Here is a 14,919-nt window from a genome sequence, read left to right on the forward strand (position 1 = left end):
TTTTGATAGTTACTGTAGTATAGTGTAATTATGGAAAGTTGAGTTGTTGTAATATGGCTTAACGTAAAGGATAAACATGACTCATAAAGGATACTTATTGTACTTTCATGTTGCAATAGTAGTGTGCACATAAAAAAATCATTTGTTGAAACTTGAGTTGTGTTATAGAGATGAACAAAACAAGACAATATTTAAAGAGAGCACTAGTTGCATGATGTCAAGCCATAAATACATCAAAAGAACATCGCTGAAAAGGTAATAGTTTGAGGCAGAAATAGGTGTTTGAAAACAGGGAAATGGTTGATGGTATGTGCAATAATGTTGCATGTTCAGTCCAAATTTTCCGCTGTTAACTTCGAGTGTATCAGTTATCAAAAGTACAGATAGTTGAAAAAAAAGGTTACACAAGTCCAATCAAGGCAAATTTCCATAACCTTCTTCTCTGTTCTAGTATACTACAGCCTCGAGTCACGTCGATGGACATTTGTATAATATCGACTAGAAAAGACATGCATTTTCACCAAGTGTACGACGTACTCCAATTTCCACAATCGACCATTCATAACATAACGTATGAAATTGACAGACAACGCTCTCAGGTACTTCACTACGACAAATTATATATACACACATAAGAAATTATTCGAGGTTATCTTAACTGGTTAAGATAACTAAGTACTAGCTTTGACTATTTAGTGGAAATATAGAAAATAAAAAAGAGAGTAAAAAGGTGGTGAACGAGCATGAAATGGACTTGGTCATTGCGGTCACGTGGGTCATTTTGGAAATAAGTAAATGGTATGAGGAAGACAGTAGCATGTAGTGTTGGTCAATCAAACATCAACCAACCTTTGAGGGGACAATTATCGGCAGAAGCAGTCGGAATCAAAAGAAAGAAGCCCCACTCAGGTCATTTTCGATCCTCTTTTTGGATGGGACTTTTGCGCCTAATCTATAGTCCAACACTGCTTCTTCGGCCCACATTTAACTTCATCACCATCTTCCATATCTTTCCAATTTTTATTTCTTAACGTCTCACGATTACTACCAATGACTTGATGTGCATTGTTGGATTCATTTATTCATAGACGGTGTGTATTTCCTTCACGTCAAAATTCTACTGAAATCTTCTCCTTCTTAATTCATATATTCAACAGTTTTACCGTAAAATAACCCCTGAATAAAATTGTTCACCTAATCTGTTGGAGTTTTTTATTTTTATTTTTGCTCTGATACAAATTGTTTCAGGCATCGAACTTGCTTGTGAAAAGAGAGAAAAATAACCATGCCGACATAGGGTATAAAAAACTATTCTGAAGGAAGTCCACAAGAAGACACTATTAATTTACATTGAAGTACTTCATTAACTTCGTATACTTTAATCTAAGAGTGAATAAAGTATTACTCCTGCGCTTTATAGTCTTTGATTTAGGAAGTAAACGTGATAGAGATAAATAGAGATACACTAATGGGATAAATACACAAAAGTCCAATGTCGGCGGCTATTAGGCGCAATGCCGTTTACTTGTTCGTTCAGTGATCAATCTTATCTTTAAAGTATTCCCGACAACGTACACACATCACTTTTGGTATTGGATGAAGCCTGTCTAAATTTTACAATGACTTGCAAAAGGTTTGAGAGGATTGCGTTTGCAGTACTCTAACGAGAGGGGCATATGGGATTTTATGTTTATAGTAAAACCGGTTGAGTCAAACCGGCCTAACCCGTTGCTTAGACTTCATCCTTACTTTATGCTCCAAAGGCTTCTCATTTATCTACTCCTTAATCCATGTTCACCTACATTCCTTTCAGGTTGATAAAAAGCAGCATACCATTATAAAGTGTTACTTTTCATTTCAATAGTTTTTAGTTTGATCAAATGTCAAACACACGTCTTTAAGTCACCCAAGAATATTCATATAGGAATATTCATCTATTGATCTAATTTTGTGTAATCTTTTAGTATGCAGACATATCTGTGTCTGGTAAAACAAAATTGCCTGATTGATGACATTATACTCACATGTTTATAGGAATACAAAATTACAAAACGCGGGATACGATGAATATATATCTATTGATCTAACTTTAAGATACCAAATTATCAACGGTATGAACTGAGGTGGAAAACTTGGCAGGTTGGCTTGAAGGACATCTTTGATGCAGCTTGCTCGAACTTCTTTGAGGCAGATTCATTTTGTTTTATGCTTGAATCAGTGAAAAATTGTTTCCACCAAGATGGAGACCGCATTTTAGCCTTCACAATGAAGCAAAATGTTTATAAATCAGGATAAGAAAATTGTCTTCAAAAACAATATTACTGCTGGTAGTAAGGTGGTTCAAACTCAGGAAACATTTCTATTATTAATACCTAAATATGATATTCAACTTTAGGCTAAAAAGACAAAACCCACCATGAACGAACATTATTATACGGGTATTCAAGCTAGCACAATCGGCATTTGTTAATAATAGTTTGTCCGATAGTCCATGTCATTGAAAAATTGATACCAAATTTCAGACACTTAATTATAGTTATTTAAATCTCAAAGGAATATCCTCCATATCATTTTAAAAGAGCTAAATTGAAAGATAAGTAATAAGAACCTTTAGAGAACCACACTATAAAACTATTCGGTGTAATAGGAGGAAATGAACTGTAGTTATAATCATATAGAACATAAATAGAACACAAAAATAGTTAATAATATTGTAATCAAATCCAGAAACAAATTATAAAGTTATTCAAATCTCTAAGGAATATCCTCCACATCATTTTAGAGGAGCTAAATAGAGAGATAAGTAATAAGAACATTTAGAGAACCACGTTATAAAACTAGTCGGTGTAAATGGAGAAACCAAACCCTATGAACCCCCCACAGCCATACCTTCAATGCGGGACTCAAGAGTCATTTTACAATTCGATCCTAACATTCCACCGAGCTCCACGGTCATCTCATCCCTTTGGCAAATCCAAAGTGAACACTGCAATGTCAGTGTCACCAACTACACCACTCATTTACTATTGAAAGACACAGTGAAAAACTCTGATACCAATTGATAAAAGTCTTAGGAGAACTGCAACACAAGCTAGTTGTTGTAGTTAGAGTCCAAGACCATCTAAACACTACACCAAAATTGTAGTTAAAGTCCAAGACCATCTAAACACTACACCAAAATTGCTACTTCCACTGAGGGGCTCAAGTCCCGTAGCTTGTAATTGGATCCTAGCACCCACCGTGCTCCCTCGCCATCCCTTTGACTGGTTTATCAAACCTAACATTGCTAGGTGTCACCACCTACAATACTCGTTTGCATCAGAGAAACATGGTGAAAGCTCCGATACCAATTGATATGAACCGTAATAAAATCACACCACTAATGCTAGTTGTTATGGTTGGAGAGTCCAAGACCTTATAAAACACATACCAAAGCCAAAAATAAGTTATCACAACCACAATTTAAATTGTAGGATCACAGAATCATGAGTTGGAGAGTCCCTAGCATGCTAAATTGTGCACGAAATAGTCACTGAGCAAGACTAAAGTGGGATTATGATCTTCATCCTGAATTCATGGGATTGTTGATCTCCACTGTTTGATCCAGTTTTAAAAATCCCTAGACCTTTGTTCGGCACAGAAGCATGGATTCTCTTGCTATAACTTCATCTGCAACTAGCAATCCTAAAATTTCCTTTGGGGCAGCCACCTGCAATCATCTCACCACCCTTTGCCATCACCCAGATACAAGGTGCAAACTTCAAACACACAGCTGGTTCTGCACTCAGTTTCTTATCAGCCTTCAATCACTCTCAATTTGTACCTTCTATCACTCTCAGTCTCTGCTAAATTGGATTGATCAATTATTTGAATATTATTATGAATTAATTATGGTAATGACAATATTCTACCAAGGTCAGGAGGGAAGCTGAAAGCTTGTAATTCGGAAATCATAATTTGCATAGTAAAATTCTACATATCTAAAATGGAAAACAATACTTATATATATACATTATATGTATAAAAAACATATAAAGAAAACAATTTCCAAAATCACACCAATGAACAACATTGCTGAAATCCCATACTTCTAATATGGGACTTGAACCTCGTAACTTGCAATTAGATCCTAACAATAATATTAGTAGGTACTAGTGGTTAGACAAATAATATTTCCGTCCTTGACTGTCAAGATCTAATGTAATTTTTATCATCTTACCATCAAATGTTCTTGAGATAATGGAAAAGGAAAACATCTGCTTATATTAGAATAATTTCTTGTAAAAGAACAAGAAAAAAGAATTAGTTGAAGCATAACTTTTGTAGATAAAATCCTATTAGCGAAGATGCAATAGCAAACAATATACGTAATAAAACATGGAAAGGAAGACATCGGATTTTAATCAATTAAATGCAATTTAGAACATTTGAAAGAAGCAATAATAGTCCAATCAATAGAAAAGAGTAATAGAAAGGCATTAGACAGCTGGAGAGTGTGACTCACTGGGCGGCCAAATTTGGAAAATTGTGCTATTTTAGCTCTCCGCTGACCTGGGGAACCTGAAAAGACAGCAAAGTACCAAAATTACTAGTTGGAAAAAAGCTACACCCATTGTTTGAGTGGTTACATTTATTCCAAAAATGAAGTACCTGTGAAAATAATAATGCCATCAGCAGATACCCTCGCTAGCTCAGGAAGAGTTTTGTTCATGTATTTCGGAGATAGGTAATCGAAAGCATCTGACACTATAACATGAGAAAAAGAATTTGGCCTATATGGTAAAGGGAATTTTATATCTGCAACACGTACAATGCCTTTATGCACTAGAGCCTTGCAGTGTCTATCAACATCCTCAATTTCATATGGCTCCAAACCCCATGCTTCAGTTTCCCCTTCACTTAACAATTTGGAGACCACTGAACAACTCTCAGGGCCTACATGCAAAACATTTTTCAGGCTGCCACCATATGCATCCTTCAAAACAGGAATTGCACTTGGAACTTCAAAAGTGCATGAAAAATCACCTGCAAGAGAAAACAATGCTGAAATTTGTTTATAGCAGAAGTTTAAGGAATGTCTTTCCAAGACAATGCATGCAATTGAACAACTTCATTTTTGTGAATCAAACCACAGTTTGTCCTGTTTTGATCACGATTGATCAACAAATCTAATAGGTGAGGTATGAACAAAGAACAAGTTTGTTCGTTCTGTTACACAGCAGCACAGAGCAAATATACGAGGCAGTTTTCTTATAGATGTTATTAGTATGAAAAAAAGTAGGGAAAGGAAAAACCAGAAAGGGAAAGATGAGATGTCAGCATTTGAAAGTTATAAAAATAAATGCAGATTTACATGGTTTAGGGTCCTGAAATTTTTCGATTTGCAAGACAATCAGGCATATTTCAAATTAAAAGGAAAATATATGTTCCAATTTTATAAGATAGAGATTTATTTTGCTAAATCTAGTAAACCTCTCTTGTCATTATCCGTGCTCATGGTAATATATCTATCCACTTAAAAACCTTCTCTTCAATTATACACTTTACTTGCCTTGGAGTAACACTACTTATACAACAATTCCAGTACAAACTTTGCCAACTGATATGGTAGAAATAGAGAGACCCCCTTAAACCATTTGCAGTAAACCCAGCTGCAGCTGAATCAGCAGTTGTAAGGGAATGCACCACAACAGATTCTAGTAGTAGCTTTCCTTGTCATCTCAATAATTTATTCTGTATAGGGAACAAAAATGAACATTTTGGAAGAGGATGCTAACAAAACCTGGGGTGCCTTTTATAGCATAACCAATGTCTAATTTATATGATCAGATATTCCGAAGACTACAATATACACTGATTATATAAAGCCCAACGTAAGGTCAAGTTCCTCCCTATGTTATAATAGATGCTAAATATTGATGGACAAACGAAAAGTGGTACTAAAAATGATGAAGGTTTCTATAATCAACAGGGTGATAAGCTGCTCTAGCAACAAGAGCCTTCAACTCACGGGATTTGTAACTTCATATCCTGAAACTTTTCATGTTCCTTGGTGCATCCATGATAAAATTCAGAGATAGGGATAAACTTAAAATTCTGTATATTTCATTATATGAAGGAGGTGCAGAATACATAGTTATATAGACCCTTAGTAGATGCAGTCAGCATACACTACTAACTGAATCATAACAAACTGTCAGAAAAACAGATTCTAGAAGATCTGATTATTTACACAATCAAAAACAGAAAAAAGGGGCACAGAGAATAAAGATAATCATAACGTATATCTGTTAACAGTCCCCCTCACAGTCAAGGCTATTGAAAATAATCAATAACATTGTTTGTGTCATAGAATAGAAAACCAAGCTTTTGAAAGTGGTTTTGTAAGAACATCAACAACTTGATCGGCAGCAGGAAGACGAGTAACAATTAAGGAACAATTGAGCACTTTTTCACAAACAAAGAAAATGTCCAGTTTCATATGTTTTGTTAAGGAGTGGAGCACCGGATTATGGCTTAAGGCAACAACACTTTGATTGTTGTAGTAGATAATTAGTGTAGTACACTTGATTTGTAATTCTTGAATAAGAGATTGCAACTATAAGATTTCAGAAGTAGTAATGGCAAAGTTGCAGTATTCAGCTTGGTAGGTATATCTACTGTAAGCATCAACAAAAGAAATATAATAATTGTATCCCAGGGATGATTGAATGTGAGATGGTCCCCAAAAATCACAAAAGATAAGTTGAAGAGGAAGACTATAAATTCTTAAAGAAGGGTGAGAGTTAAGTTAATAAGATTTTTCCATTCAGCATGCCACACAAAAATCAACAGGTGTTTTTTATTGGAGATATATTACAGCATTTAAAAACATTGTGTAAAACAATAGATGAAGGATGTCCTAATCTATGGTGCCATAGAGAATATAAAGTACATTGTTGGGCGATGGAGGAGAGGATAATGACTAGTGAGTGCTGGAATTATCAGTGGATGAGTGTTGGAACAAGTGACAGCGAGAGGATCTGGGTGAAGAATGCAGTGGAAGAGAAGGAACTGGTATACCATGTGGACCAAGGTATCCCCTGAGAAGGATAGAGTGATCAACCTGTGACTTCACAAAACAAACAGAGGAGTGAAATTCAAAATAGACATGGTTATCATGGGCAAACTTGCTAACACTAACAAGATTTTTATTTATAGAGGGAACGTGTAAAAGATTTTTCAGATAGAAAGTGACATGTGGTTTAGTATGTGAGGCAAAAGTAGCAGAACCAAAGAACTATACAATCAAACTTTGTCCATTCCCTAGAAACACATTGGCATCTCCTTGAGTAGGAATGGTTTCCACAAGATTGTTAGGATCAGAAGTAATATGATGTGAAGTTCTTGAATCTATGAACCAATTTTGAGATTGTTTGGCAGGAGTATATGGGTTTGCATAAGTGTGAGGTTGAGTATTGGAAGCTGCTGTCATGTAAAGTTGTGGTTGGCTAGGAGGATAGGAAGGTTGTGGCCGAAACAATGACTGAGAAAACATTTTTGGATTGTAATATGGAGCAGAATTGGGCCTCATATGATGGCCATAAGATTGACCAGTATAATTCGGATAAAAACAGTGATAGCAGTATGACACAGTATGGCCATACTTGTTGCAAACTCAACACTGAATAGAACCATGTTCAGTAAGGACACCTCTAGGTCTGCGGTTGCGTCGGCCACGATGAACATACCTTTATGAAAAGTATTAGGAGAGTAGGTCTGATATGAATTGGATTGTGTCTGAGCCAACTGGACAGTAGGAGCAGAAGTTGTTTGTGAATTTTCCTTAGTTAAATTGAGAGAGAAGTTATCACCAGATTGTTTAAACTTCTCAATTTTGGCTTTCTGAGCAACAAGCAATGATTCAATTTCATCAAACGAGAACAAATAAGGTTGGCCATTGATCAATGAGATGAAAGATTCACATTTAACTGGAAGGCCTTCAATAAAAATGTCAAGCTACTCATTTTCGGAGATAGAGTCACCAATGGAGTTGAGAGAATGAACAATCATTTTGAGAATGAGTAAGAACTCAGTGATCAGACGATCACCTTTCTGCATATTGCACAGTTCTGTGTGCAACTGTCGCGCACCTTAGCTTTAGTTTGTGAGTGGAAATCTGAATGAAACCGTCCCATAGTTGGAAGAAGTGCTTGCATCCAATAACATGAACAAGGAATGAAGCAGAGAGGAACAATTGCAACCACGAGAGGAGAAGTTGATCTTGCGTTTCCGAAATAGTGTACTCAGGATTCTCTTTTCCTAGATCACAGTCTGTTAGGTTTCTGGGTATGAAACCTAACTGTCTCACAGCACACACTCACACAATAGCACCCAAATGGTAAGAAAAGAATGAAAATATGTATTCACATCAACCAATGTCATGTACAACCAGTAGCTGGGAGCATAATCCCCCTCCACAGGATCAAGATTCCTGTCTATACAATTGATATCAAAAACTCCCCTCTACCAGACCCCCCCTTGCCTTCTTATAAAGGCAGCCCACTTCTAACTACCCAACAACAATTAATTCCTAAACTGAACAATTAATTCTTCAACTGTTTTCTCTCTCCTGCACACCTATTACCCATCATAACATGTCATATTAAATCCTATCATTACACCCTGCTGCAAAACAACCTTGTCCTCAAGGTTGGTACAGTAATGCTTGTTCCCATGGCTCATCTTCATCATAGGAAGGGAACCCACTGGCTGCTGCCTCCAATTCAGGTCTGGAGGCTTGGGTGGTGGTCTATATGAAAGAATTGTTGACTCCTTTAAGAGTTGCTTTTTTTCCAGAATTCCCATGGACCCTATGATTCTTCTATATTGCCTTCTGACCTGGTGACCACTTACATGGGCCTGGATTTTAACTCTTTTCTGATGAATGATCAAGAATTCTTTTCTCTTCTTCCACCCCCAAAACCTTTTTTGTATTTTTATAGCAATAGTACTGGCGAAGCCCTCTCCTTGCCCAAATTTGTTCATCCTAGAAGCTAAAAAGGAAAGAACTTGTTGATCTGACCATCCAATTCCTTCATCATCATCATGTTGAGCTAACTGTTTCCTCTGAATGTTAAATTGCAGCCCTGCAAAGAAATATCTCTGCCATTGGTCTTCTAGTGTTTTATATGTTTGTGACAACCATATTTTTTCCCCACTCAAGACAGCTGCATCTTCTACTTTATTTCCAGCCATCATAGTCGCCCTGTTCCCACCATATTCTGCTTTCTTTCCTCTGTCTTCCCCCTTCTTCACTGTTTTATCATACACATCACAACCTACCCCACTATCTCTCCTAGAAACGGCAGCTTCTGCCACTTCCTGGGCAGCAACACAAACAATGCCTCCATCACAGCTTTTGTCTTCTGCACTGATATCTCTTTCTCTTTCCTTCCCAAAAAGAGTAGTTTTTGCCACTCCCTGGGTAGCAACACCAACAACTTTCTCATCAGCAGCTTCTGTGATTTTTGCAGTTTGGCCTAACTTTTCAAAAACAAAACCTCTATCTCTTTCTCCGAACCCTATTATCAATGCCTCTTTCAGCCCTTTCCAAGAAAGGTTCTTGGTTTTATTTCCAGCCATCATAGTCACCCTGTTCCCACCATATTCTGCTTTCTTTCCTCTATCTTCCCCCTTCTTCACTGTTTTATCATACACATCACAACCTACCCCACTATCTCTCCTAGAAACGGCAGCTTCTGCCACTTCCTGGGCAGCAACACAAACAATGCCTCCATCACAGTTTTTGTCTTCTGCACTGATATCTCTTTCTCTTTCCTTCCCAGAAAGAGCAGCTTTTGCCACTCCCTGGGTAGCAACACCAACAACTTTCTCATCAGCAGCTTCTGTGATTTTTGCAGTTTGGCCTAACTTTTCAAAAACAAAACCTCTATCTCTTTCTCCGAACCCTATTATCAATGCCTCTTTCAGCCCTTTCCAAGAAAGGTTCTTGGTTTTATTTTTCCAGGCCCTGAACCAATAAATTGTGCCTCCCTCCATGCAGTTGTAAGCCAACCTGAGCCTCTCCTTCTCTGTGATATTTTGGGTGTCAAAAAACTTCTCAACTTGAGAGATCCATCCCAACGGGTCCAACCCCTCAAACCTGGGCAATTCTACCCGCTGCCTCCAATTCTGCTGCCCTTTACCCCTGTCTTCCTCCAGCTCTTCCTCTGAACCATCTTTCTTTCCTCTCATGATAGCTTTCTCACTTCTTTCTGAGCCCATTATGTGAATCTTGATTTCCTGCAACATTTCTTTTATTTCTTGGATATCTCTCCTCCATTCTGCCATCCCCATTTTCTGTTCATTGACCCTTCTCTCCAAGGTATTGTCTCTTCCTTCCATGCTTCCACCCTTTCTTGATCACTTCTTGATCCCTTCTTGATCTGGCAGTCCCCTCCTAAGCGGAGCAGCTTCTTGATCCTTCACCCCCACTTTGATCCGGCAGGTCGGACCAAATTGTTAGGTTTCTGGGTATGAAACCTAACTGTCTCACAGCACACACTCACACAATAGCACCCAAATGGTAAGAAAAGAATGAAAATATGTATTCACATCAACCAATGTCATGTACAACCAGTAACTGGGAGCATAATCCCCCTCCACAGGATCAAGGTTCCTGTCTATACAATTGATATCAAAAACTCCCCTCTACCAGACCCCCCCTTGCCTTCTTATAAAGGCAGCGCACTTCTAACTATCCAACAACAATTAATTCCTAAACTGAACAATTAATTCTTCAACTGTTTTCTCTCTCCTGCACACCTATTACCCATTATAACCTGTCATATTAAATCCTATCACAGTCAGACAGGGAGAGATACTATGACAGAATAAGGGGATTAACAACAAAACATTGAAGGCGGTGTGCCTTGATAAGTGGTTCAATATGTTTATTCCAAATCAAAAAAATTGTATCAGAAAGCTTCTCCGATACAAAATATGAGAATAGGACTGGGGAGGGTGCAGTGGACATGGCAGGAATGTCAGCCATAGAGAAAAAATAATTAAGCTTTGGATACCATGATAGAATTGAGAGATAGGGACAAACATAAAATTTTGTATATTTCATTATATGAAGGAGGTGCAGCATACATTGTTATTAGACCCCTAGTAGGTGTAGCCAGCATGCACTACTAACAGAATCATAACATACTGTCAGAAAAATAGATTCTAGAAGATTTGATTATTTACACAATCAAAAATAGAAAAAAGGGGCACATAGAGAATAAAGATAATCATAAGGTATATCTGTTAAGAATCCAGAACTAGGGACAAACTTGTTAAAATATGGCTAACCACCGTATTATTTGCAATTGGCTATAATGATTCCCCAATGCATGGAACTGGCTCCAATTTTTAAAAGCATTGCTACTGGCTTACCTTTCCGTAGCAAAGAAATGCTACTGCTTTTTACCAAGTCTTATGACTTCTAAAAACAAAAACAGCAATAAGCAACTAATAATTTGATACAAAGCAATCCCAATAACATTCTGAAGGCTTAGTGGCAAACTTACCTTCTATCCTGCTAACCACATTCTTTCTTCCTCCTGATAGACCTGTCAACTTGAAAATGTAAGATCAACCAGTGCATAAAAACAAGTACAGTAAGTTACTTACATTTAGGCTAGTTTAGTATATTCATAAAAATGGAGTCTAAAATGCATTTAATTAGAATACACTAATAGTATAAAGGCCATTTTTAACCTGTCATCCAAGCACAAATTGGCATATTGACGTTTGTGCTACTAAAGCCAAAACTATAAATATTTCTAACTAATCGAGAATGTGAAATTTTAAAGCTGAAAACTAAAATTTAATCGGGGATAATTCTCTCCGTGATTTCACATGAGAACCCCCATCAGTTGATTTGTCACCCCTGCCACAACGAACATAGAAACTAGCCATTAAAGAGAAAGAAACAGTGACATTAACCAGAACAGCCCATAGAAGCTTGTTACCTGACCCACCAAAAGCATAAATTATGAGAAGGATAGCTCCCTGAGATTTTCAATAAAAAAATATAAATTATTAACCTCGTAAATTTATTACCAAAACCGGATCAGCCCAATTCCCATGGGTGGATCCTAATCATCAAACAGCAGCCAAATGAGAAAATGGGTGATAAATTACCAAGAGGACGAGAGATACGGACAGTGGGGAAGTTTTGGATTTGGAATTGAAGACTCCAGAAAAGGGAAAAACCCCATCACCACGTCTGGCGGTACTTGCTTGTCTCTTTGACATTACTTCTTATTGTGCCTGCAAAACAAAGATCAGCATTGTTGGGAACGGAATGAAATTGAAGAAACAAGTGAGCAGTGATGAAAATGGAAATGAAACGTAATGAGAAAGGAGAGTAAAGCACCTTCTTTTATTAGATGGCATTCATAACTTCATTGAACAATGAAGGAAGTTAAGAGATCTGAATCTAAATTAAGAGATAGATGAGAAGCATAGCAATTGTAATTGCATTTGCATAAGGTTACAGCACCAACTTCAACAGATCTGGCCGGCAAACCGCACTACTCTCATTTTCATTCTATTCTTCTACGCGGAACTACAATAAAAAAAATTAGTTTTATTTAAAGCATGAACCACTCAAGCTTATAGTATCACCTCTTTTACAAATAAATACTTTAATATTAATTCATATTCAAACTTTGCCTCATTTACAAATAAATAATTTAAAATTTTATTCTATTTTGATTGATACTTAAATTTATCAATTTTTATAAACAAACATCTAAATTTTAAATTACTTTACTTATTTCTTAAATTAATCAATACTTTATTTACTACTTTTACTAAGATGTTCGAGTTAAACAATTTAAACTAAATGTTAATGAATCATTATTTTTTGCTTTTTTCTTAAAACTTATTTTTTTAATAAATTAAATCAGAATTTTTATATAAAGAAAATAATAAAATCATTTAGAAAGCTCAATACTACAGTAGTTTTAATTCATTTCATAAAATAAATACAGAAAAAATTATTTCTAGAGTCTTGTTATGATTGGGCATTTAGTGAAAGAGCTTTATAAGCGAATTGTCCTTCTTTATTTATGTAATATTGTTAAATTATATTTTCACTCATCGTTTAAAATTTTTCACTATTGTTTTCCGTAATAGTTAGAACAATATCTTCATCCTAGTGTGGCTATCATTCAAAAAGACCAACTAAGTAGCATCATTGCTTAGTTAGTCTTTTCCTAACCAACTACTTAATAGTATACAAGCTTATCAAACAACGCTTTTTAGCTTTCTTCAGGATTAGGCGCTTGAGATATTCAACAGATTCTCACACTTTATGCATTCGTTTGCCCCTTTGTTTTTAACTATTACCACCTCTTAGACAAAACAAACAATCTTCTCACTAGGAACTTCTTTTCATTCTACTCACCTCCTCAAAAATAATGTTTGACTTACATGTGTTAAATATATAGTTAGCGTTCCTTCTGAGTCAAGATCAAACTCTTCATTGTGCTCTACAATAATAGAACTTAGCAAACCGAGTTTACTCTAAAAAAAGACAAAGAAAAAGAAAAAAAAATACTTTTTATTATTATTTTGAAAATTAAAGATTACAAAAAAAATTAATACTTATAGAAAAGAAACATAATAGTAATAATACATAAAGAAAACAGTAAATAAGAAGCTCACCAAGATTTACTGTTTCTCAAATTAATTTTATAAATATACATCTAAATTTTAAATTAGTTTACTTGTTTCTCAAATTAATCAATAGTTTATTTATTACTTTTTCTAAGATGTTTGAGTTAATTAATTTAAATTAAATGTTAATGAATTGTTAACTTTTTGCTTTTTTTTCTTAAATTTTATATTCTTTTTTATAAATTAAATGAGAATTTCTATATAAAAATAATAATAAAATCATTTAAAAAGCTTAGAACTAAAATAGTTTTGATTCATGATACATAACAAATGTTGAAAGAATTATTTCTCGAGTCTTGTCATGAGCACACTCAATGAAAGAGCTTATAAGTGACATTGCTCTTCTTCACGCATGTGATATTGTTGAATTGGGTTTTCGCCCATTGTCTAAGATTCTCCACTTTTGCCATTCATGAGAGTTTGGGTCATGTCTTAGTCTTTGTGTGACTGATCATCTTAAAAGAGCAACTAAGTATCATTGGCTTGGTTTGCCTTTCCCTAACCTAACCAACTACTTACTAGTATGCAAGTTCATAAAAAAATGTTTTTTAACTTTCTTCGGGATTAGGCTCAAACTATTCAATAAATTCTCATACATTATTCACTTATTCCTCACTTTCTTTTCAATTATTCCACTTCTTTGGGAGCAAACAATCTTCACACTAGGAACTTTTTTTCATTCTACTTAGTTTTTTTGAAAATAAGTTCGACTTGCATGTGTTAAACATATAATTAACATTCTTTATGGATATCAAATTCTTCTTTTAGGTTTTGTTCACTTGAATGGATTTGAGATAGAGTAATTAAGTGGATTTGAGAGGATTTTAAAATAAAATTTTTTGTTCTTTATTTGAGTGAATTTGGAGGTAAGAGTGAATTTGGAAGTAAAATTTTTTAATTTGTTAAATCAATCAAATCCTACACTAATTCTCACATATGTTGTTTCCATATTCACTCTCACTTACCTCCAAATTTACTCAAATAAATAAAAAAAAAATTTATCTTCAAATCCTTTTCAATCCACTCAATCACTCTTTCCAAAATTTATTCAAGTGAACAAAGGGTTAAACATGATTGGATCCGGTAGATCTGGTAGATTCGGTGGAATCTGGTGAGTTGAACATACTCTCAAAATAGACAAAGAGAGAGAAAGAAAATAAAAAAGATAATACTTCTCTTTTTCTGATTATTTTGAAAATGAAA

The 14,919-nt window shown here is 35.4% G+C and overlaps 1 protein-coding gene across 2 annotated transcripts; it reads right to left on the bottom strand.

The window, feature by feature from the left end:
- Nucleotides 1–1,896: 1,896 nt before the first annotated feature.
- On the bottom strand, nucleotides 1,897–12,632 carry LOC108344631 (probable pectin methylesterase CGR3). 2 transcript variants are annotated; one of them, XM_017583078.2, is made up of 7 exons: nucleotides 12,410–12,632; nucleotides 12,175–12,303; nucleotides 12,003–12,042; nucleotides 11,559–11,600; nucleotides 4,651–5,025; nucleotides 4,505–4,560; nucleotides 1,897–2,258 (listed from the first exon to the last, which is right to left on the bottom strand). In XM_017583078.2, exons 2-7 carry the CDS (start codon nucleotides 12,286–12,288, stop codon nucleotides 2,106–2,108), a joined length of 780 nt encoding a protein of 259 aa, XP_017438567.1. In that variant the 5' UTR covers nucleotides 12,289–12,303; nucleotides 12,410–12,632; the 3' UTR covers nucleotides 1,897–2,105. The 2 variants fall into 2 exon arrangements, with proteins under 2 accessions (XP_017438567.1, XP_017438560.1); XM_017583071.2 differs by having other exon boundaries at nucleotides 4,651–5,043; nucleotides 12,410–12,615.
- Nucleotides 12,633–14,919: the final 2,287 nt, after the last annotated feature.

This window comes from Vigna angularis, chromosome 1, assembly GCF_016808095.1.
Source record: "Vigna angularis cultivar LongXiaoDou No.4 chromosome 1, ASM1680809v1, whole genome shotgun sequence".
In the NCBI taxonomy this organism is placed as follows: domain Eukaryota; kingdom Viridiplantae; phylum Streptophyta; class Magnoliopsida; order Fabales; family Fabaceae; genus Vigna; species Vigna angularis.

Bases quoted from the DNA above. Each gene is read 5' to 3' on its own strand.
- LOC108344631 (XM_017583071.2), bottom strand. From the start codon at position 12,288: ATGTCAAAGAGACAAGCAAGTACCGCCAGACGTGGTGATGGGGTTTTT. The intron at 12,043-12,174 runs GTAATTTATCAC...TGAAAATCTCAG, and splicing joins CCGTATCTCTCGTCCTCTTG to GGAGCTATCCTTCTCATAAT. The intron at 5,044-11,558 runs GTAAGTTTGCCA...AACAAATTTCAG, and splicing joins TGTGGTTAGCAGGATAGAAG to CATTGTTTTCTCTTGCAGGT.